At 34.5% G+C, this 24,582-nt stretch overlaps 3 protein-coding genes across 5 annotated transcripts; 2 read left to right on the forward strand and 1 right to left on the reverse strand.

Moving 5' to 3' along the window:
- The first annotated feature begins 1,201 nt into the window (after nucleotides 1–1,201).
- On the forward strand, nucleotides 1,202–9,538 carry LOC123701407 (T-complex protein 11-like protein 1). The gene is made up of 9 exons (XM_045648867.1): nucleotides 1,202–1,612; nucleotides 3,033–3,221; nucleotides 3,502–3,622; nucleotides 3,993–4,199; nucleotides 4,722–4,872; nucleotides 5,179–5,342; nucleotides 6,306–6,481; nucleotides 7,198–7,364; nucleotides 8,108–9,538. Exons 1-9 carry the CDS (start codon nucleotides 1,512–1,514, stop codon nucleotides 8,302–8,304), a joined length of 1,473 nt encoding a protein of 490 aa, XP_045504823.1. The 5' UTR covers nucleotides 1,202–1,511; the 3' UTR covers nucleotides 8,305–9,538.
- Nucleotides 9,539–9,791: 253 nt separating this feature from the next.
- Nucleotides 9,792–14,565, reverse strand: LOC123701405 (RNA polymerase II-associated factor 1 homolog). Its single transcript, XM_045648864.1, has 10 exons — nucleotides 14,350–14,565; nucleotides 13,899–14,274; nucleotides 13,448–13,737; nucleotides 13,153–13,351; nucleotides 12,711–12,893; nucleotides 11,908–11,984; nucleotides 11,476–11,694; nucleotides 11,005–11,113; nucleotides 10,258–10,422; nucleotides 9,792–9,904 (listed from the first exon to the last, which is right to left on the reverse strand). Exons 1-10 carry the CDS (start codon nucleotides 14,415–14,417, stop codon nucleotides 9,848–9,850), a joined length of 1,743 nt encoding a protein of 580 aa, XP_045504820.1. The 5' UTR covers nucleotides 14,418–14,565; the 3' UTR covers nucleotides 9,792–9,847.
- A 1,441-nt stretch (nucleotides 14,566–16,006) lies between these two features.
- Nucleotides 16,007–24,502, forward strand: LOC123701414 (nucleosome assembly protein 1-like 1). 3 transcript variants are annotated; one of them, XM_045648887.1, is made up of 9 exons: nucleotides 16,007–16,076; nucleotides 16,472–16,609; nucleotides 17,837–18,002; nucleotides 18,209–18,354; nucleotides 18,607–18,743; nucleotides 18,974–19,134; nucleotides 19,897–20,079; nucleotides 20,695–20,811; nucleotides 21,676–21,863. In XM_045648887.1, the coding sequence occupies exons 2-9, from the start codon at nucleotides 16,479–16,481 to the stop codon at nucleotides 21,766–21,768; spliced, it is 1,134 nt and encodes a 377-aa protein (XP_045504843.1). In that variant the 5' UTR covers nucleotides 16,007–16,076; nucleotides 16,472–16,478; the 3' UTR covers nucleotides 21,769–21,863. The 3 variants fall into 3 exon arrangements, with proteins under 3 accessions (XP_045504843.1, XP_045504844.1, XP_045504842.1); XM_045648888.1 differs by lacking the exons at nucleotides 16,007–16,076; nucleotides 21,676–21,863 and adding exons at nucleotides 16,194–16,327; nucleotides 23,329–24,502; XM_045648886.1 differs by lacking the exon at nucleotides 16,007–16,076 and adding an exon at nucleotides 16,195–16,327.
- The last annotated feature ends 80 nt before the right edge of the window (nucleotides 24,503–24,582 follow it).

The raw sequence follows: 24,582 nt of genomic DNA on the forward strand, positions 1-24,582 counted from the left end.
AAAGGGCCTCTGCGTGTTGGATCCGTGTCCCCACGTAAGCCTTCCAAAGGACCGGGTACCTTCCTTATGATGGTACCCGAGTATTATGGAATGAGTACTAGCACCGTCTGCCATTAATTTCAATTTTTAATATTGAAAAGGCAGACGACGACTGGTATATTGGTTCGACGATAGTCCCCATAGAACCAATATACCAGTCCATCTAACACCCCCTTCCATAACCCAGTTTTATTCATTTCCATTTTTCTGCAATAGTCCTACATTGGCCGTGGACTGCCCAGGGATGTATCTTTATAGTGCATTCATGGACAGGCTGGCATAACTCATTAAATTCTCTACAGGGCCTCTGCGTGTTGGACCTGTGTCCCCACGTAAGCCTTCCAAGTTCCAAAGGACCGGGTATCGTCCTTCTGGTGGTACCCATGTATTATGGAGAGAGTACTAGTAGCTCAGGCCCCGGAATCACAGACACAATAGAAAATCTATTGTGTCGTGGACCGATCGGGCCGCTTGGTGCTCAATGGGCTAGTGTTCTGTGATAATAATATTATGAAGTTTTCTCCTTAACTAGGTAATTTAATATCATAAGGTCTTGCCAAGGTTTGCAATATTCCTATAAATAGCAATTACTACTTCATTACTATTTCCTTCTCTTCTTCTTCTCTTTTTTAATGTTAACCCAATATAGGGACTACACAGATATTCTGAAGTGTAAGTCTAAAATTACTACCTAATTAGACAAACAAGTGATAACTGCGTTAAAAACAACCGACTTCAAACTTGCACTTGCAAAATTTACAAATACCTACAGACAAAAATGCTCATAAAATAAAAACTACTGGGCCTATCCGAATAAAATTTTTATGGGACCAATTCGACACCATCCCGCATCGAACAAAAAAAGAATCACGTAAATCGGTTCAGAAACCTCGGAGTAATCGGTGTACATACATAAAAAAAAAAAAAAATATACCGGCCGAATTGATAACCTCCTCCTTTTTTTGTAGTCAATTAATAAATACCAGATAAATCCAGATTTAACGGTGCTTATGTGTGTCTACATTCGTCATTGCATTGCTGTGTTGCATGGTCATTGCCAATATTAACTCAATGGTCATTGCTTATAATAGATGACACATTTTCATCTACCTATGACTTTTTTACGTTAATTTTTAGACAATAGACAGCTGTTAAGGCTTTTGACAGATGCATAAAATTGACAAGTAAACGAAAACAACAAGAAAAAGTAGAAAAATCGTAAATAAAAATACAAATAAAGCCTTGAAATACTTTTTATTGTATCTACAACGATAGTTTAGTGATTTAAAATATTTTTAACACAATACCAATTGTGTATTAGGTTATGTATTCTTATGACTCAAGGTGATTAAGTTGCAAGATGATATGAGATTTTGAAGTCGTGAGTTCATGTAGCGTGCCTTATATGGGTTGAAAGGGTTTATATTTTGTTCCTGGTTCAACTTTCGTTCAGTTAAGACAAAGATTCCAAGATGAGCGATCAAGAGAAATCAAGTGGTTCGAGTTCCCAAGACGGAGAGAAAAATGACCAAAATATGCGAATTCCTTCACGGTCTATACCCACTGGACCAAGGTAATATCATAGTTTACTAATTATTATTAATAAATGCAACGGTTTTTCTTTGTTCATATATGAAACAAAGACTTCTGTTGAAGTTAATCCAATGACACATTAAGATTAGTTAACCAATTATAATTTTTCATAATAATTATAGTAAAATAATCACTCTCCCTTGTATTACTCCAGTTCAATATTTAGCTATTTAATTGGGTATTGTGTTACGTGCAACAATGCCTGTTCATATTTATTGTATAAAATGTATAATGAATAATATAATGAATAAATCCTGAGGATCAAATTAGAAATATTATTTATGGTATCTTATTTCAATTATTTTGCTTCATCAGACTCAAAACTTTGAATCACCACACAATAATTATCCAGAAAAAAAAAGTTAAATATCCTGGATAATTACCTACCACCATTTCTGAAAGGGTATCATTTAAGCTATCACCAATTTAATTAGTTTTGTGTTTCTTAAATAATAGGGTTTGTCCTCAAAATAGTAGATCTGTCACCAAAATGTAGTCACCAAACAATGCAAATTCAGTTCCACAATAAATCACCTAAAATCCTGAGATATAAGGTCTAGTACCAAATAAATGTTTTTGTATGTATTATAATAGGTGTGTCCTGATAAATATTTAAGTAAACTAATTTAAAGTGATCACCAATAAATCATATTATGTTCATAGAAAACAATTAAAGTTAAAATAATCAATATTTATTCTTAAAAATAATAACCACTGAATAATCAGCCACGGTTTAATAGCTGGCTTATGGCTAGCATAATTGTAGATAAAACGCTTAATTAAAGTAAAAATAATCAATATTTATTGTTAAAAAACAATAATCACTGAATAATCAGAGCTGGTTTGGATTTCGAAGGGCGCCCCCTTTTTCTTTTCTGGCCGATAAGCACATTTTTTGATGTCAATTTTTAAAGCGCGCCAATTTGTCTCCGCCCATTTGATCATTTTTTCATTAAAATTATAAATTGATGTATTAAATTGGTAACGAATACTATTAATATATTAATATAATATCTGAACGAAATAAAATGTTACTACTGTATTGGTGACAAAATATCAAATAAAAAGGAGTCGCAGTCAGGGATCGATAATCGATTTATTTGGTGACAGATCTACCATTCTGAGCACAGAGCTATTATTTAAGTAACAAAACTGTTAATATAAGAACGAAGTTTATATTCATGTAATGTAATATAATTTTATTGGTTATCGATCTCTTATTTTACACACATATTAACATTAATTTGATAATTCATACCTGGGAACAATTTTTGTTTATTTGAGAACGAAAATATTTCGTGGTGATAGATCTATTTATTAGGTGATACAACTTGATGACAAATATAAATTTTGGTGATAGAAAATATAGTTCCCTTTCTGAAATATTATTTTATTTACAGCTACTTTGCGAGTGAACCTCTCCAATTTCGAGTCCGAGGCTCCACAATAACTGGTGCTTCTCCTCCTAAGTTCGTCACTTTGGAAGACATTATGAAAGCTGCCCACGGCATGCAAAACATGGCACTCGCTCATGAGATAGCTGTGGACCAAGATTTCAAGCTGGAACCTTTTGAACCTCCGGATAATAGGTAGTTAAATTGATATATTTTATGTACCTAGCTAACTTTAGAAAAGTTGTCTAAAATAGTTCTATAAACTTTGTTTTAGTGAGCTTCACAATTAATACTGCAATAGAGATATAGCATTAGCTTATCTATAGTGTAAATAGTTAACCAAGGTATTCTAGATAAGTCGTAGTTAATATTTGTGTAATAAGTAGTATCAGATTTTGTAATATCTTACCAAATTCCTTGATTTCAACAGACGTGACTAATAAAAATTACAGAAACTTTATTTTGTCAAATATAGCTATCAGAAGTTGGTGAAGGAAACAATGCACAGGGCATATTTTGATGTACTCCGAGAGCAGCTTAACGCAGATCCACCACAATACAAACAAGCTCTTATACTACTTGAAGATGTTAAACAGGTATTTATTTGTTCACTCCTTTGTTACTAAACAAAGAATTTAAATGTTAACATTTAGTAAAATTTAAATTTTACTACATGCTTAATTCTAGAGATTCTTAATATATACTAGAGCTTTGCGCGGAACATATTTATCATTTGTGCAAATATCTAATACTAAAAGATTTCAAATGGGTCCAGTAGATCCTGAGATTTGTCTATTTAAACAAACATACTCTTCAGCTTTCTATTATTACGTATGGATTGCAAGCCACCTCTTTACAATAGTTACTTTATCAAGCCTATTAAGTGCAAAATGATTGGTCAAGCTCAAACTTTCAACATTTATAAGATCAGTAGGATAAAGAATCACTTCATTTCATTTTTTACAGGGTCTGTTTGCAATACTATTGCCAAGACACACGCGCATCAAGGAGATGATTGAAGAGGTGCTAGACGGTGACTTCATCAAGCAACAAGCGGAGAACAACAGTCTGGACTTCCAAAAGTATGCGACTTTCGTGATAGATCTGATGGCCAAACTCGCGGCTCCAGCGAGGGACGAGATGATACAGAATATCACACAGCTGACTGATACAGTAAGAAATATTTATATTTATATGGAATAGTTTAAAGAATAGTCGGGGAAAAGGCAATTTGATATTTAGTTTTATAGCATCCAAATGCATTATAAATGACAAATTTGTATAGAATGGAAAGAAATCGATTACGAGGCGGGATTATAACTGAATGGCAGAAAGACGCGTGTTCGAATCCCGTCTCGGGATCAATTTATTTTGTTTCTAATTCTTACAAAAATTTATCAAAAGTTCATTTGCTTAAACTACGTCATATTGTAAGAAGCATTTTATTAAAATGTATCTAAGCTGATAATTATTATTATTAAATCAAAGTTTAAATCCTACTTATATTTTAAAATATTTATTATTTATTGAGAGTAAAATTTCAAGGTCACGTCATAGCAATACCGTCTCGTTATGGATTAAGGCGACGATCTTAAAATCTTGCCAAATAAGTTTCACTTCTGACAAATGTGCTCCGCACACACGTTCTTTTTTAGACTTAAACAGCTCTCTTATAATAACAGTATGTGATTTCAGGTTGATATCTTCCGAGCAATATTAGAAACTTTAGAAGTACTGAAGCTAGACCTAGCCAACACACTTATAGCGATGATTCGACCTCATGTACAAAAGGAGAGTGTACAATATGAGAGGAATAAGTTTGACGAAATGCTTAAAGTTTCGGAGGGTAAGTAATTTTTTTTTAATATTTAAATAAATAAAAAAATCTCTATTCAAAAATTTAAAATGATATCAATAATATTAGGTATAATTCGAGAAACTAATGCCTGTTAGTTAAAAACTGTGTTACAGGTTAATATCTATGGAATAAATACAAATAAAAAAATATATAGACTTTTTTATTGATATCTTTTCATTGTTATGAAAAATGTAAACATTTTTTTATATTGTTACATTCACAGATTTTTTTAATAAGATACAGCCACTAAAGAATAAAAAAAAATGCAAAAAGTATAAATATTTACAATTTCAGATGGTCTACAGCACACGAAAGAATGGATACAACGGCACATTGATAAAACGGGGCTGAGCTTACCCGTCAGTGATCAGAACATCATCAGAAATGTTACAGCACAAACCTTGGCTAAGGCGTATTTGGAACTACTCGAGTGGGACGAGTCTAAGGATTATCCTGAGGTATTATTGCGGCATTCTTAAATAAGTTATTGATATATTTTGCACTCTAAATGTTGTTGAAAAATTAATATAATAACCAGTTTTATCGACTTTGTTCATTATTTTTGACTATGACATAGGGTATACATAGTTTTAATCACTAATTATGCCTACGCATATTTAAAATATTCCTTCTCTGCTTCTGTATCGATTTTCATTTGGTTTTCACCAATGGGTAGTGTGGTTACAGGAGAAAATTTTAGTACTAATTTAAAAGCAAGCAAAAAAACCTAATTAAATTTGATTTATGAGAGAATCTTGCGAAAATTGAATTGAAATTACTGAAAAGAAATCCAAAACCAAACAATTAAATTTACTTTCGATTCTAGAATGGTCATAAAAAAATTACAATGAATAGAAATTTCGATCGTGAAGCCGTATTCGAACTCGCGTCATTTGCTGGAGCGAGTTTGGTACTCGTGATTTATATTGATAAATTTCTCATTTATAAAGTACATACTAGGTTTCCGCCCGCGGCTTCGCCCGCGCAATCAAATAAAAACCCGTATAGTTCCCGTTCCCGTGGGATTATGTCCTTTCTCGTGTATCAAAATTTCTCTATACCAAATTTCATGCAAATTGGTTCAGTAGTTATCGTGATTGAGTAACAGACAGACAGGCAGAGTTACTTTCGCATTTGTAATATTAGTATGGATTTTCATTTAGTAGCTATAAAACTAATTAATATCAAATGGATAGAAAGATTAACCTTATAGTATACTAGCTTACCGCCCGCGGCTTCGCTAGCTTTGTCTAAAACCTAATAATAAATTATATACTAAAACCTTCCTCTTGAATCACTCTATCTATTAAAAAAAACCGGATCAAAATCCGTTGCGTAATTTTAAAGATTTAAGCATACAAAGTGACATAGGGACAGAGAAAGCGACTTTGTTTTATACTATGTAGTGATTTAACTTTCAGACCCTCTCGCTGGACAAGCCACGTTTCGTAGAACTGGGCTTGCAAGTATACCGCCTGATTTGCGTCGCCTCACTGCTATTGGTCAGCCCGTCGTGCGGCAACGATCCCAACGCGCAATACAAACAACAGCTCAAAGACAAGATAGATATCATCATGGATAATGCGTCTAATGATGTGTGAGTTTTTTTAATACGCTTTTATAAGCTTAATACACTCGATTTTGACTTTAAATGAACATATATAATTCAAAGTTTGTGCATTTGTCAAGTATAAGTGACGATACAATAATTTTATAACCATGTTTTTAAGCTATTGGATAGCTTCTATAGCGGGCCTTGAGCGCGGGGACCGAATCGAGAAATTCCGTAACGAAAAATCCTCACGCTCCCCACTCCGACGGGCGGAGGTGTGGCTTGAAGGCATAGCATGCAATAGCTTTACCGCGGCAGTCCCCGAGTGACACACGTTTTTTTTTTTATTGAAACAACTTACATTACGTAGTCTCAGACTTTTTCGTCTATGTCTTATTGGAATACTATTCCGAAAATTTTTAGTTAAATGTCTATAATGTGAAAAAGTTTTGTACCGTGGTTTCATAAAACCACACAATACTTTTTTTTATATTTAATACTCATTTTACTTGATATTTATGGATAGTTAGGTACGCATTTATGACCAGTTATGCGTTTAAAAAAATAATTTGTAAATAAAGACAAAGTAATGGGAGTAAAATAACCTTTATACTTTTTAAAGAGTAAACGTCACGTCACGTCATGAAGTAAGGCGACGATTTTGGTATCTCTGATTCTTGCGAAAGAAGTTTCAATTCTGACACGTGTGCTCGGCACACGCTCTTATTTTTTATTTATTATGTAACATTTTGTTATTACAGCGAGCTAAAAGCAGTATTGCCATCTGTAGCGGAAGAAGTTATACTAATGACGGAGCAACTATTGGACACTATGGGCCAAGATCCTCTCACGTCAGAGACTAAAGAGTTGATTCGCACTCAAATCATATCTTTGGGAGATCCAGAGCATAGAGTTAGGCAGATTGTTCGTGAGTAATCATTTAGAGCTAGCGCACACGAGCAACTTTGTCTCCGCAACTCCCCATAGAGTTGATGGGAGAGACAAAATAGTTGCGGAGACAAAAGTTGCTCGTGTGTGGCTCTTATTTTCAAAGAAAGAAAGAAAATGCATTTATTCGTACCGTCAACATATAAATACAGAGTTTTAGAACAATAAAATGATTAAAATTTACAGATAAACAGTACAAAACGGATATATCCACTCAGTGCTTTGAGAATCGAAGGACATTTACGTAACTTAGATTTTGCAACTATATAGTATATTCATTATTGATTTCTATGCATATGCATGTTATTACAATATATGTTATTACATACTATTGACTAATAATATATTTAGTTTTTACTTGTGTTTGATTTAACACGATTATTACATGTTTAGAAATTAGACTTCAATAGATTTTAAACGCGGTTTATTCATTACTAGCTGCGCTTCGCGGTTTCACCCGCGTGGCTCCGTTCCTGTTGGTCTTAGTGTAATGATATATAGCCTATAGCCTTCCTCGATAAATGGGCTATCTAACACCAGTAGAATTTTTCAAATCGGACCGGTAGTTCCTGAGATTAGCGCGTTCAAACAAACAAACTCTTCAGCTTTATAATATTAGTATAGATAGTCATGGGAAAACGGAAGGCTTAATAATGTTATGAATAAATAGCGTTTAAAATCCGTCAGTCTTTAATTTCTAATGATATATTTGTTTCTTTTCAGGTCAACGGGTTCTAGAGTTCCTAAAAGTCATTCTAGTGTGTGCGGGTGGGTCTAGACAGATTCCAGTCGGCCTCTCTGCTTTCACTAAAGAACTAACTAATGTCTCAGGGACTTTGCTACGATACGTAATGCACAATAAAGCTGTGTTCACCAATCATTATTTGGAAATTATCGCTGCAGAACTATGTAAGAATTAAGCAAATATGCCTCCGTTGAGAAGGCCCTTTTTATTAACTAGCAATATATATTTACTGTATTAATGAAATGTTTGGTTACTATGGTAACCACTAACAATTAAACATGTTTTTACTTTTTAGTAAAGAATCTAATAGACTTTGAATTTCTACATGCAATGTATGCGCTCCAATCGATTCATGTATCTTAAAGCAATATTTACAATCATAGCATTTAATTTATAGCTAGCAATGTAATATGTGATTCAAAAGTGAAATTATAATATTGAAATAAATAGAGAAGTCAGAAATTTAGGAAACGACACGCAAAATATTACGACAAATTTTAGCAAAAAGAATAATTTTTATAGCCCTGAAATTTTTTATACATTTTTTACATATCTAATAGAAATATAAGATATTAATGTTAATCAAATAGACCATAGCCGCCTAGAAAATATCTACTTATACTAGAACATGTTAATTCTAGAATCTGTTCATGAACATTTAATTTCATTATAGAGACAATACCTAAAGAAATAATTAAAAAACACACACAAACACGAATGAATGTAATTTTACTGTGTGATTTTCATAATGAAAAATCTTTTTTACATAAGTCCTACTTTAACTTTTTTTAAAGTTGTATGAAGACTATTATCAACAGTGAATCAAAAGCCACCGTTTACGCATTCCATACACATTGTTATTGGCTTGAGACCACGACACAATAGATTTTCTATTGTGTCTGTGATTCCGGGGGCTGAGGGATTAAATATTGGGAACATTTATTAATTTCACCGATGTTGGTGAATATTTCTTTTTTTATATAAAATACCTATCTACATTTGGTATTCATTCTGGATTTCAGAACATAATAAGTTATTTTTGTCCGCATTTATTAGGGACTGCATGTCTCATTATTATTTTCTAATGATCTAATGAACTAAATCGATACTTCTATGAGTTAACTGTTTTTACATTATATAAATTATTTATCCAATATTCATATTAAGCTTAACATAATAAATTAAAGCTATTTACAAGTTTGTTTATTACAATAGCCGAAATAATAATGATCATAACTGGAGGCACAATGTTTATACTCTTTTTTTATAATCAAAATTACGTAAAGTATTTTTATCCATTTATTTTTAACAAAACCTTGCAATCGTTGGGAACAAGGATCAAATGTATTATTTTAGCTAAAATATAACACTGATAAATGAAATGCACTAATAAAATATCGCTATCACAATTTTGGTTTTTATTTATCCCATGTGTTCGATGTGATGTTATATTTATAAGAGAAGCACTGGTGCTTCTCAATCATCATTTTATATAGTTTTAATTTAATGGTTTGACTAGAAGACGTTCAAGTCTTATGTGCGAAATAATTTAAGTTGAAAGTCCTATTACGCACTTTAAGTAAGTAAATAAATAAATAAATCGTTTTCTCATAGATAAATAAATGTGTTTTCTTATAGAAGGGATTTAAAAATAAAACATAATTGATGTCGTCAATATGTTTATTACTAGGTTACATATACAATATAAATTATGAAATTCAATCCGAGCCACTGTGACGTGATGACGCACTCGATGCTGAACCACTTCGAGATCCCTGAAAATGAATTAAAATACATTTTAATAATTTTGTTTATCTCGTGTTTATTTGGTTGCCTGTATCATGAATAGTTGCACAGATTACATAAATATATCCACAAATTCAAATTACCCTATGAAAAAATGAATCTAGAGAATTCTATAAGTCTCAATTTGTAATTTATCAGAGTAATAAAGCATAAATAAATCAATAATATAGATTTCGAAAGAATATCACACTAGATAAAATCTTTGTTTCCTCTCAATTTCCAATAAAATTTAAATTAAAGTAAGCAAAAAGAAAGAAGGAAAGACAAAAATATTCATTTCAAGGACTAGAGGACTCCTACAAGTGTTACAACAACAACTCACATGTCTAGAAGCACTCGCCGATCGGCTTCTAGAACGTTCCGAAGCGCTGGACCGCTTCCTTGAGCTCGCACGTGAGGAGCGTTTCGAACCGGACCCTTTGGAAGACGCACGGGATGATGCGCGTGATGACGCGCGGGAACTTGCCTTCGATGACGCTTTTGAACCCTGCAATGTGTCAAATCAGATAAAAAATACTTAATTTGGTAAAAAAATATTTATTTTTAAATAAAAAACAAACTGTACATAAACTTATGATGACACCCGTTAAAATTAGCTGTGAAACGGGTACCAATATATAAAATGAAAAAAATTTCCTTCCTGCTTTGGTCAAACAAAAAAAAAGTTATTCAAAAAAGAGCGTATGTGCCGAGTACAGGTGTCAGAAGTGAAACTTCTTTGGCATGATTCAAAGATACCAAAAACATCGCGTTAGTCCTTGACGTGACGGTATTGCCATGACGCGATCTTGAAATTCTACTCTCAACGCGCCTAAAGAAGTTTCAAGAACGTACAACGTTCAAGTACAATTAACAGATGAAAGTTTAAATATTTATGTTTGAATTACTTCAACTTATTTATATTTTAAACTGGAATTAATTTAACAAATTCATATTATTACAGAATAAAAATATTTAAAATTAAATATATTTAAAAATACCTTATCACTAATATTTTAAACTGGAATTCATTCAGCAAATTCATGTTATTTTAAAATGAAAATATTTTTGTATAAAAGTACCATATTACCTTATCACTAGCCTTAGAGCTGGCCCTAGACCCCTTCCCGCTGCGGGACGAACGCGAAGACGCGCGGGACGAACGCGAACCGGAACGGGACCGGGCTGATGCCGCCGACCTATAAATGTTTAAAATATATCTATAAATAATCAAATTTTTATCCAAAATTAACATGACCACTGCTCTAAACGGTGAAAAAAAAAACATCGTTAGGGAACCGACACGTCCGTCGCAGTGACATGTCTGACGAATAATAGTTCGACGACATTCGCCAACCCACACTTGGCCAGCGTGGTGGATTTATGGCCTGTACCCTCATAGGAGTGGGATCATACATATATGGGCAAATGATGAAGAAAATAAAAACCACAGACATACTGATACATAATTTCTATAACATGCAAAGAACTTAATAAATAAATAAATACTTTATCCTACTTATATCACTCTATAACCTAATTAATATAAAAAATAACATACCTCGCAGATCCAGACTGTGCAGAGCCAGATCTAGATTTACGCGAGCCAGACGTGGACCTCGACCGACTTCTAGATTTGGACTTTGACTTAGACCTGGACCTCGACTTGGACCTGGACCTGGACCTAGACTTGGACCTCTCGCGAGACCCTGACCGCGATCTGTTCGTTTTCTCCGATCCTTGCGGTGATTTGGAACCGGATTTAGATCGAGAGCGTGATCTGAAAATATGTAAGCATTATGGTAACATAATAAATTATAATTATACAAAGCAACATTGCCATTAAAAAAAATTAATTGATTTGAAAATCATTATTTATAACAATTTTATTGAATTGAACATTATGAGGTGAGATCACAAAGTTCTGCTCTGACAAACATGCAAATTCATGAAATTAACAGTCAATTGTGCAGCAATCAATTTTGTATATTACCTCTCTTTTTCCCCATTCTGTTCTTGTTTCTCCTCTTCTTCATCCTCATCCTCCTCTTCTTCTTCTTCGTCTTCCTCCTGCAAGTAAGAAAAATAAGAGATAATAAAACGAGTGTGTGAGCCAAGCACACGTGTCAGAAGTAAAACTTCTTTGGCAAGATTCAAAGATACCAAAATCGTCGCCTTACTCCATGACGTGACGGAATTACTATGACGCGAAGTTGAAATTTTACTCTCAACGCGCTGTAAGAAGTTTCACTTCAAAATACTCTCTTACATGAAGAACACATGAACGAAGGGTCTTCGCATTAATAGAGACATTAAGGAAAGTATTAATGGACACATTCTTAGAAATATTGGACTCTAGCAAGAGGGACAGTATAACAAAACCAACTATTCTATAATTCTTGTTTTCAAACGTTGCTAGCTCCCGTACTATTAGCATATAGTATAAGGCTAGATTGTAATTTTCAATTATGGTATCCCTATTAGGTTCATTATTTTATGTTAATTATATTATTAGAATATCATGTTCCCGGACGGAGTTCTAAACAATATAAAGGCCAATTGTTACCTAACAGATAGCCTGGTTGCAGTAATATCAAAAAAAATGTTGTGTGGTTTTATGAAACCATGGTAAAAGTGAAACATTTTTTTTTTCACACTATAGACATTTAACTAAAAATTATCGTATTTGTACGATAATTATCGTACGTATCGTGCGTCACGCGACATGCGCTACACAGACCAAAAAGTTTGAGACGATGTAATAAACGTTTTACTTTAAAAAAATATATATATTACCTGCGCGGGCTCCAACTGCTTCTCCCTAAGCCTCAGCATGCGATGCTCCGCTGCGCTGAGCGGTCGGTGAGTGACCACTAGTCTCGTAAGCGCCTGCGCAGCCGCCCCGGCTCTAGCGCGACGTTTGGACAGACGCACACGCGTCTCTAACTCGTTGTAGTATATGCAGTGATTGCGGACCACCTGTGGGAATGTTTATTGATTAAGTTTTCTCTCCATAATACTTCATATTATAAAAAAACAATTAACGAATTCAATGACTAAAATGATTTGAACACACAGTTTAAGTTCTCAACATATTTTTAAATGAATAGAGTATAAGATTAATGTATTGTTAACTTATTGCATGGATTGACTAACAAAAATCAATTGTTAAGAAATTATGTACATAAGAAATAAGTGTTTGAATTTTAAACACAAAATGGGAAAATCAAATTCTTACCAGGAAGTAATTCTCCTCGTAACCCTTAGAGGCTTTACTTTTAACATTCCAATTGTATTCCCTGGCCATCTTATATTCATATGTATCACCATCCATGTACGGTATGCCTTCAGTGATGTCGCGTCGCCGTTTCTGTATTGTGTCCTCGGTGGGAAGACAATACGCCACAAACTGCTCTCCACTTTCGTCCATCACACCTCTGGAATTTAATCATTATTGGTTTAGCCGAATGTGGAACAATTCAAAGCAGGTAACCACAGCAGCAATCAATTAATAGGTTCAAAAAAAATCTCACCGAATCATAGCCTGCGACATGGCTTCAATCTGTCCAGCAATATTCTTATCAGCCGGCGCTGGGTCTGAATCGAATATGACCTGCGCACAAGGATACTTCCACATGTCAAAGTCGGGGAATATAGACATCACCTCCACCGGAGTAACACCAGGTTTGCTGTAGTGCTTCTCTATAGGTTTCTTGTTGTCCTCAAACGTCTTTTCAATAGCTTTGATCTGACTCTCTCTGTCCATGTATAGTGTTTCTTCACTGAATATTTTCTTAACATTGTAACCAACCTTGGCCTCCACCTGGAAATAATAATGATAACATTAATATTATTGGTCCTCACACACAATAATTTTCAAACTTTCAAAACACCAAATATAATAAGTGTTATGGGTAATTGGCTAAAACAACTACCACTATTGATGTGAATAAAAGTTTGTTACTTTATTAGCTTATTCATTACCTTTTCCATAGATTGAGGCTGAAATCTTGTCTGTTCTGTAGAGATATACTCAGAACGTCGCAGCCACGACACATTCTTAGCATGATGCCGAGACCGTTTGGAATCCTGTGGTGTAAGCACATCGTCTTCCAGAAGCTTCTCGTCCGCCGGGTCTAGTATCGCATTTCCATCCCCTTGATATATATCGCGATTAATCAAGTCTATGTGGACACCCAAATCGTGCTCCGTCAGGACTTCATAACGATAATTCTTCTCTAATGACGTAGGATTGTATTGAATAAATCGTGTCGAAGGAAATGGATACGTAATAAATTTTAGATCGAAAGGGATATCGGGAAGCGTATTACAATACTTTATGCGTGTTACGAGTTCCGACCTATAATAAAAATCATCTATTAGTTATTGCAACAATTGTAAACATTTTAAAATAAACATAGAATGAATTACTAACCTTCTTTCACCTGTGCGCTGAGGTCGCTTTTCCCTTTCAGGCTCATTAGTTTGAACTGTTGGTGGCATCTTAAAAATCTTAATCTAGTAACAGTTCTAGTAGTATCATAAAATAGAAGAATATTTCATTTTGTCATTACATACAACATTTTAAAAACACAACGCTACAAAGTCACAGAAACAGTTTCAGTCAAAGTTTCAGTGATTTGACAAATGACAACAGAGTTTGACAACGATACGAATGATTGACAATTGCGATCACAGATTGCGATTTGCCATTGGGGTACATAACATACATAGCATAAATTAATATAATACTACAGATAAATTTTATGTAATGTATAAAAAGTTTAAAATCGATGTACTCCTGGCGCGTCACGACACGCCACGACACGTAAATTTATATATTATTGCTACTGATGACATACTGTAATGTATTTATGACATAAATTCCCTATGTGAACACTAAATTTAAAATGGTGTAAGAATGACAAAAGAAACCATTTACATTTCCAATTATTAAGTTAGTAAGCTGTGCTGTGAGTACCTAATTAATGTTGGGTCGAACCACAGGCTCGATCAAATGTTTGGCTCAACGGTCCAAGGTCGATGCTTTGATTCAGACTTCAGTCACTTCAGTTTAGATTTTTTGAAGTGAAAACTTGTTTAGCGGCGTTGAGCACTTTTTTGTGACTTTTTCTGTAATGGGTATAAAATCTTAAACTCGCGTCAGAACACGTATGGGCGTATTCAGAAAGAAAGCTTGAAACTTATAAGCCCTTATAAGCGCTTATCGGCGCTTGTCAGCGCTGGTAACCTGCGCAGGAAAATATATGAACATGCGCCTATAAGCGCTGATCGGCGCCGACAAGTTCCGACAAGCTTCAACAAGCGCTGGTCGCTGCCATATAAAATTTGTCCTGGTCTGCTTCAACCTGCTTCCTTTGTGTAGAACGAACCAGCATTGACAAGCGCCGATAAGCGCTTATAAGTTTCAAGCTTTCTTTCTGAATACACCCTATCTGTTACACGTACGTAACAGATACCATTCCAAAATATCAAACATGCTCAACGTGCAACGTTAATAATCAAGTTTTCACTTCTGCCGGCACTCCCGGAGTGCAACCCGACTTTTTTTTATTTGAACTAAGGTAGGTATCTGGTGTAGATTTTGTTCAAGTTTTAATAGGGACAAGACTAGGTATATTAATTATGTATTCACGGTTGTGGTAGAGATCGTTCAAAGCGAAAAAACTGTCTTTCCTGCTCTTATTTTCCTTTATTTATTTGTTGCCTTATGATTATTAATTTATCGTTTGCAAATATAATATTTGTTGTATGTTTCTAATTTCTCAAACAAACTACGGTACTCCGAACTTCGAAAAAGTAGTAATTGTATAGTCAATAGTGTATATTTATTGAAAAATATTTCATACATGTAGACGTAGCTTTACAAATAAAGTCATGTGCCTGTAATAATATAAAGATTATATTTTTCTTTAAGATTTTATGGATAATTGTGCCTACCATGATTTCTAAAATACAAAATATAATTTAAGACACAGATTTAAGAAGTACGAACTTAGCTAAAGATTATGCTTTTGAATCCATAGATAATAACCGGAAACGATTGTGTTGCCATAAAATGCCTTTTCAATTATTGCATTCATACTTGTTTCGGCATTGCGCCGCCATCTTTCTTTTCATACAAGTCTGATCGGCAGAAAGGTAAGTTAAAAATTTAGTTAATTTTATTTTAACCGTCAGATCATTATTGGCTTACCCAATCAAACTATAATATTTAATAAAAAGAATACTAAAGGCATTATAAAATATTAAATAACTGTGTTACTTGATCCTCAATTAATATCGAGAGACAGGTAGACCATGTGGTCGACTACCAAAGCGGTTTTTAATGTAACTGCGCATTAAGTTTGAGTGAAAAAAGTAATTTGTTTCCGTTTTCAGACTCCTTTCAGGTACCGCTTTCAAATGTGTTTTAGAGCAAGGACTATTTGTGATTAAATTTAATTTTTAGCAGTTATTTTACTCGAAGCCGGTAATTGGAAATAAACGTGGCGCGAAGTTATTTCATACTACTTAAGTTCTTTTGTGTTTTTTAGATAAAATATGGGTTCCGTGAAACAAAGTAAAAAAACACGAAGTGGTCGGACGTCTTCATCCGAAAACGAATCGGGACAAGAAGACGCTATTTTAGGAGACGACAAGGCTTTTCAAAGTTTAACCAACATGTTCACAAGGTAGGTACTCAATTTAAGAAATACATGTTGTTTTTGTTATTTGTTTCCAAATAGGAGCTTTACATAAATAAATTCAGCTTAATTTTTTTTCATGACTTCTCGCCAAATTGTGTCAAATGTTGCACGTGTAGTGTAGGAACATGAGGCATTGATAAGCTGTTTTTGGTAAGGTTAAGTACACGCATGTACTAATACATAGTTATTTTGAATGTTAAATGTGTTTCCTAAAAACTTCTTTTACATGAGGTGTTTCAGTTTTTATGGAACAAAGATCTTTTGATTACAGTTCAATGAACTTGTGACTCATTTTATGCTCCATTTACATCATGTTATTTGCTTGTTATAATCTGTTCAATGATTTCTTGTATTATCTAGTGTATTGAAATTATTTTTTGTTGGTCTGAGTTTTTTTAACAAAAAGTTGTTAGGTGGAACTTTTTTATTCATTTATTCCTAATATGGCTACATCGATGATCTAATTTTGAGTTAATATTGGCTAAGCAAAAAGTAAGGTATTGAGGCCACCTTTTAATGAACGAGCTATGCTATTATTAGAACAACTGATTGAAGTAATTAGCTGGATCAGAAACACCAAAAAATTAAATGCTACCTATATCTCTTAAGGAGGTATTTTGGTCATGCATCATATCACAAATTTTCTACCAAAGTACCTACCAGTTTTCTTTATAAAGTAGATTACTCAAGTGTCCTTCAGACATTGTACATCTGTCTACTTATCACAACATATATACCTATATACAATGTTATTACAAAGACATTTTGTGAAAATGTTAATCCATTAAAGAACACAGTCTTTCAATGTTTAATTTATATCAATCTGCAATGGACATTGTAGAATGGAATTTAAAAATCTTAGTCATGTGATGTGGGTACAGTAATAAACTTCCAGAGTAAAGTCATAAAACTGTTAACATCAGTTATAATTAGGCCTGCTGTATTTAAAACATTGGCCTAGTTTGTAGTTAAGGAAAAGAGTTAATGTAGTTTTTATATTGAATAGAAGAATTTTATAAATTATTCATGATGATTTGTTTTTCTTATATCTTTTAGGGTATAATCAATACGGTTAAAACCCTTTATATTTTAACATAACTAAATTAATATCATTAGTTGCAAACTTTTGTTTGGTAGGTAGCTGGTAAATTTTTTTAATGTAATATTCTTTTTTCTGTAAAAGTCTCTAAATAAATTATTTTTTTGTCTTAGTATGGCTTTTAAAAACATGGTCGCACTTTCGCCCAAAGTGCGCAGACGTATCAACGCGTTGAGGGTCCTTCAAAAGGAGTTCATCGAGATAGAGTCAAAGTTCTACGCTGAGGTGCATGAGCTCGAATGTAAATACGCAAAATTGTACGAGCCACTATTTGAAAAGGTAATTTTTACTTCCATCTATTTATATAGAACTAAATTTTTAATGAACTGATAAATTGATATTGTTATTAACATGATGACTATTACACACCAAGATCTGAATGCCATGATAGATCACAAACATGCATCACCAACTGAGGCTTTTATTATCTACCATTCCCTGTTATTCCATCACCACACATTTCTATAACAAGTTGTTACTCGCAGCGCGCGCAAGTTGTGAACGGCACGTACGAGCCCACCGAGGAAGAGTGTCACATACCCTGGCATGATGATTTGGAGGAGAACCTCGCTGAAGCTGTCCAGAGTACGGGGCTCACTGACAAGGAGACACCGGAGATCAAAGCTAAAGAGTATGTTGATAATTATTTAAAGTTTAAAAAGCAAAATAATGCCCTGTTTAACTAGCTCTAAGGCTGTAATATTTGAGCTAATAGATTGAATGTAAAATTTCATATTATTTTTTGACATGATGACTTATACACACCAAGATCTGAATGCCGTGATAGATCACTAACATGCATCACCAACTGAGGCTATATTTACTACAATAAAATAAACAATGTTACTACTGACAGTATTTAACATATGCCCCCAATTTTCAGACCTGCTGAGGACATGGACGCTAATGTTAAGGGCATCCCAGATTTCTACCTTACTATATTCAAGAATGTGATCATGCTGGGTGACATGGTGCAGGAGCATGACGAACCAATACTTAGATGTCTACAAGATATTAAGGGTAAGGAGAGGGAATATTAATGAGTAAAATGAAATCCAAATATGTATATTGTATATGCAAATTTTTATTTTTCAAACTTATTATTTTTCATTATAATATTACGTAAAACTAAAAATTAATAGGTATACTAAATAAATTTCACTCTAATTGTGGATCGAAAACCTGACATAACAACTTGTTGGAATGTTTCTTTTATTGTATTTATTTACTTATTGAAATGTTGTGCACAGTGCAAATGCATGACGACACATTGGGTTTTACGCTGGAGTTCCACTTCGCGCCCAACGAATACTTCACAAACACAATCCTCACAAAGCAGTACTCGTTGAAATTGGTCCCTGACGAAGACGACCCCCTGAAGTTCGAGGGTCCCGAGATCTATGCTTGCAAGGTAAGAAATATGTTTAACAAATATTCAAGGGATTCAAGATTTTGATGCTTATATTATTAGCTTCCCTTTGCTTTGTATGTAAACCGTAAGAAAACTCTTGAACTCAAATATTATGACCCACTTTAATGGTCAGCTGTAATTCAAATTTTGTAATTTTATCAAGGACAATATAATAAATTCATGACTACCTTATTATTTGGTACACTAAAAAATGTACTCTTAGTTGGTTCTAGCATTTTAAACTTATTTTAGACTAGCTTCCGCCTGCGACTCCGTCCGCGCGGATGTCGGTCTTCGCGTGGATGGTTTATTTCTCCATTTTGAGTACCTCTGACAATAACATCTTATAAATATCTATTGGACCCAATTCCCAAATACGGCTAGGCCTATAATAATACGCAACGTGTGTTCGCGGTTCTACGGAACAACGTCTATGGATAAAACTGAAAATTTAAGATTAATTTTTTTCTACGTATTTTTCCAGGATAAAAAGTATCCTATTTTACGCCCAGGATAATAAGGTATAATTATACCAAGTTTCATCGAAATCGAACCGCTAGTTTTCACGTGATGCCTTCACATACAGACAGACAGACAGACAGACAAAAATTTTTTTAATCACATATTTGGGTTTGGTATCGATCCAGTAACACCCCCTGGTATTTATTTTTTCAATATTTTCAATGTACAGAATTGACCCTTCTACAGATTTATTATATGTATAGATTATTATTATTTAATTTGATTAAAAAAATTGTTTAGGGTTGTGAAATAGACTGGAAAGCGGGCAAGAACGTAACGATCAAGACGATAAAGAAGAAACAGAAGCACAAGTCGCGCGGCTCGGTGCGCACGGTCAAGAAGACTGTGCCCACCGACTCGTTTTTCAATTTCTTTGCTACCAAGTCGGAGGATCCCGACTCCACGGTCGATGCGAATACACAGGTAATTGATAGTTACACAATTAAATGATCTAAACATTTTCTTCTGAGAAGTTTCTCAAACAATATAGGGGCCAATTGTTTTAAAAACAGATTGCCTCGTCGCATATAAATCCAAAAAATAAAATTAGACTGCTTCCTTGGTACAGTGATTAATGCATGAGCGTAGAACCGACGGGTTCGATTCGATTCCCAGTGGAGACAAAGAAAAAAAATCTCTTGGTCTGGCAGGACACAGATAATCGTCCCTAATAACGATCAGTGAAACATACAATTTGTGCATAATGCATCTGCCCCTTACTTACACTCATGAAAATATGGTACAGGAAGAATTTCTTTAACTTCATATCTCATGCATTACAAAAAAAGGATTTCAAAATAAAATGTCACACAAAGTCACTTTTCAGTTTTTTCAGCCTATCTCTTGCAGTTATATAATTTAAAAAAATGGTTGACGTAATTTAATTGAAAGTATGGTACATGAAAAATGATCTTGAAACAGTGCCTAGCATATTGTCCTTTTTTAGACTTATGAAGTGCAGTTTGATTTTTGTGTTCAAAATAAAAAATAAAAACATATTTATTCTATTAATAATAAATAATAATGTCACAATTGCAGACGCTGCTGGCGCTCGACTTCCAAATGGGCCACTACATCCGCGAGCGCGTGGTGTCGCGCGCCGTGCTGCTCTACACCGGCGAGGGGCTCGAGGACGACGAGGACTTCGAGGAGGAGGTTCGTGCGTGCACACAGACACACACACACACACATACCTTAATAAACACTCAACCCCATAAACACGACACACTTTTCTTTCTTTTCTTACACATAGGCAGACACATTGATACTTGGGGACCGTCAAGCACAAGAGTTTAAGCATGTAGTTTAGCCCAGACATGCATACAGACATACAGACAAAAATTCTAAAAATACATATTTGGTTTCGGTATGTATTGAAGAATACAACCCAAGTATTTTTTTTAAAGTAGTTTTAGTCTGCATTTTTGACTTTTCTACAATTTTATAATACATATATAAATAGATTTGAAAATTAAATATGAACATTCTTTATGAATAATTTTTCTCATTTTCAATTAACATAATTCAATTTACACAAATTAATTATTCAAAGCAAATATACACATAACATAATAAATAAACACAACACAAAAATGCTGCTTTTATTTACCATAGTAATTGTGTGTCAAGCGACACTTCTACAGCCATCTGTTGGCTTCGATTTAGCTTGCACGGTAGATGATTTCAGTTTAGCTAGGCTTTCCCCATCAGATGGAGCTATAGGCCTGCCGTATATCGGTTATGCTATGCGGTAACGATTCGATATTTACGTTTATTTTATTATTTTTTTAGATTTGCATGTCGATATGTATTTTTATCGTCCTCAGATACGCTATATTTTAAAAATGTACCCTATCGTTCCACTGTCGCTTTTTTTAAACAGTATCGTATTAGCGAAAGCTTATTAGTAAAGCTACGACTACATTAGCGTCGGTGACCGTATCGAACGCACGGCATAGCATAACCGAGCGAGGGTTGCAGCGCCGGGCCGCGGACCAACAGCGGTGTGTTTGCTTTCAGGAGGAAACGGACTCGGACGAGAGCTCCGGCGAGGAGGAGGTCTCCGACGCGGAGGACGGCTCCGACGACGACTGCCGCCAGAACTTTATATAGCCCTCCCCCCCCCTCGCTCTCGTGTACTTCATATCGATCACTAAATTGTACCAAAAACGAGTTGCGGAGACAAAGCTTCATACTAGTGCGCGAATCGGTACCGCTATGAGCTCGTGACACGTGTGCGCGTGCATAGATGTCGTCGCGTATCGCGAAATTTGAAAGTAACCAGTGTTCAGGCTCTGACGGTTGGAGCCAGGTGACGACGTCACGGTTGTTTTTGCAAAATTTTTTATATAATATGGAAAGACGATGCTTTTTATTCTTAAAGCTGGTCGTTTATTGATTTCAATCGTCGAAAGCAATAAAATGGTAAATTTCTAAGAACTTTTACTAAAATAGGTACGAATTTTGCACGTTGTTAGATGCTTTGTCTCTGTACCATTTATTTACTCACGTGTTCGGAGCGCTCCGAGCACACTCTCGCAATGTTCGACGGATCGTGTAAAGTTCGCTCGTGTGGTACCGAGCGACTCGTCTATGCGTGGTTTATCAGCCTACAGATAAATATGTTTTAGATAGGTTTACACGTCCGGTGCGGTGCCTTATATGCATGTCACTAGTTAGTCTGTTACGATACCTATATTGCATTTCTAGTTAGTTATACAATTCTCGTTTTTATTTATTATTAATATTATTATACATGAATGATTATTGTAATGGAGTGTATTTTGTTTACGAATTTACGTATCGCTTCTGTACTCTGAAATTTCTTGTGTTATTATTATTATTCTCTAAGGCTATTTATGTTGTGCGATGAAATTTAAAGTTTCCGTCATTCCAAGTTCGAGTTTCGAATATGTCGATGTTAACGAATCTCTGTGCCAAAAGCATTTTACATCTGTAACGTTCGTCTGTGATCTGTCTCTTGGAGATGTATTTAGAATAGTTATGTTTTTATTTATGTAACGAAGATGTTAGCGTAAAAATATATATTCTACTACGAATATTTCAGCAGCTAGTTGTATCGGTTATGGCTTTTATGTTCTAGCATGATGTCGTACTGATGACATTAAAATTATAAGCTTTTTAAAGTGTGTTTTATTTATTTTGATCCTTATTTTGCATGCTATAGTTAAACGGCAAACATATGGTTGTAGAATAATCAATTTTTTATGGTTTCTTTTTTTATTTAAAAGCAGCAATTTTGTTTGTTTTTTACATGATGATGTTTTTTTTACTCTATGTTCCACAATATAATATGAACAGCACTCGTCTGATGTTAACTGTTAAGCTGCATTAAAATTGACTTAAAATTCTGTTTGGCCTCATTCATATGAACTGATTTCATACAATACAAAATTTAATAGTCATATCAATTTTCATACACTGGCATACCAGAGCATGAGTAGATAAAATGTACAGAGACAAAGCTTGTTAAGAATTCCGATTACCGATACGAATACCAATTCGCGTGGTCCTGTCTATCTTTGTCTCTGCATTTTATTTACTGATGTACCAGTAGGAGCAATTCGAATATTCTATGGTTACTTGAGACCACTTGCACTACAATCTCAACGACATGATTATAAAAGTCGTGCATTTCCGCTTGGTAACTAGGAGGAGGAGGAGGATGAGGAGGACGACGAGGATGAGGATGGGGAAGCGGACCCGAACGCGGACGTTGCCGGCTGCAAGCAGCAGTAGCCGGGCTCCCGGCCCTGCCCTTCTCCCTACCGGGGCTTCGCACCCCGAACCCCCCGCCAGGCGAAACCTCACCCTGTTATAACAAGCCCCGCATCCAAAGAAATTTCGTATCACATTTAGCCTTGGTCACTGATGTGATCCTGTGTTATTTTTTAAATTAATGTGGAAATAACACTTGTAATTTGTAAAGGGTTTCAAATTAATTGCGCACCTAATAAGTGCCGTTTCGATAACGTGTCTAACGATGTAAATATTATCCTTAGATCTGACACTGTTTTATTGTCAGGATAAAATTGAATTATGCATAAAAATTATGTACGTATTACCTTCATATGATAGGAGAAAAGCACGGCTTGCATTTGAGTTGTCATTACACATTCTATGTAATAACTAAAACCGTTATATAACTTACGTTTAAGGCGAACTAGTTAAATAAATTGATACGTTATTTTTAAAATTGTTTATATTTGCAGTATTCTGGTTGGTGTGATATTCGGTCGAACCACTGCCTAATGTTGTGTAGTCCCTAAATATAGCCATCATTATAAGTCTTTGTAGACATTCCTATCCGTACCTACTGTATATACTAGTTTATAAATATCCGCCTTTCATTGAATGTCTGTTCGATTAAAAATTGAGAGGTGCTTCTAGGCATGGATACGTCAACATTTTTTTTTAAATACTGCACATGTTTGGTGAAATATTGTTTTATGCGAATCTATATAATATTACTCTTTATATATATAGACGCGTGTAAAACGCAGATTCCGTAAACGGTAAATCTACATGCTTTGCCCTTAGTTATTTTTATATGCTCACAACAACAAGCGAGACCATCTTTTATTATGTGATATAGTTAAAATCGGCTGTATTTTGTTGTAAACAGCTGTTCGATACTTTAACTGTCTTTAAGACTGTACTAGTTGTATTGTGATCAATAATTGTACGCTCGTCTTAACAGAAGCGGTTAGCTTTTGAGACGAGTCAAGGCCTAGTACGTGTGTGCAAGTTGCATATGTACTGCATACACCGGTCAGCTATTAGGGTATTTGTACACAACATTTTTAAATAAATTAAATTTTAACAACTTTTGTGTTTTATTTCAACCATCAATTTGATTTTTTTACTGAGTGATAGTGCCCTTACGCACTAGCGGTTAACCGCGGG

Source organism: Colias croceus, chromosome 21 (genome assembly GCF_905220415.1).
Source record: "Colias croceus chromosome 21, ilColCroc2.1".
NCBI lineage: Eukaryota > Metazoa > Arthropoda > Insecta > Lepidoptera > Pieridae > Colias > Colias croceus.

Bases quoted from the DNA above. Each gene is read 5' to 3' on its own strand.
- LOC123701405 (XM_045648864.1), bottom strand. From the start codon at position 14,417: ATGCCACCAACAGTTCAAACTAATGAGCCTGAAAGGGAAAAGCGACCT. The intron at 11,695-11,907 runs GTAATATACAAA...ACATATTTTCAG, and splicing joins CAGAATGGGGAAAAAGAGAG to ATCACGCTCTCGATCTAAAT. The intron at 10,423-11,004 runs GTAATATGGTAC...GACACATTGCAG, and splicing joins GCTCTAAGGCTAGTGATAAG to GGTTCAAAAGCGTCATCGAA.
- LOC123701407 (XM_045648867.1), top strand. From the start codon at position 1,512: ATGAGCGATCAAGAGAAATCAAGTGGTTCGAGTTCCCAAGACGGAGAG. The intron at 5,343-6,305 runs GTATTATTGCGG...TTTAACTTTCAG, and splicing joins AGTCTAAGGATTATCCTGAG to ACCCTCTCGCTGGACAAGCC. The intron at 7,365-8,107 runs GTGAGTAATCAT...GTTTCTTTTCAG, and splicing joins TAGAGTTAGGCAGATTGTTC to GTCAACGGGTTCTAGAGTTC.
- LOC123701414 (XM_045648887.1), top strand. From the start codon at position 16,479: ATGGGTTCCGTGAAACAAAGTAAAAAAACACGAAGTGGTCGGACGTCT. The intron at 18,744-18,973 runs GTAAGGAGAGGG...TGTTGTGCACAG, and splicing joins ATGTCTACAAGATATTAAGG to TGCAAATGCATGACGACACA. The intron at 20,812-21,675 runs GTTCGTGCGTGC...GTTTGCTTTCAG, and splicing joins ACGAGGACTTCGAGGAGGAG to GAGGAAACGGACTCGGACGA.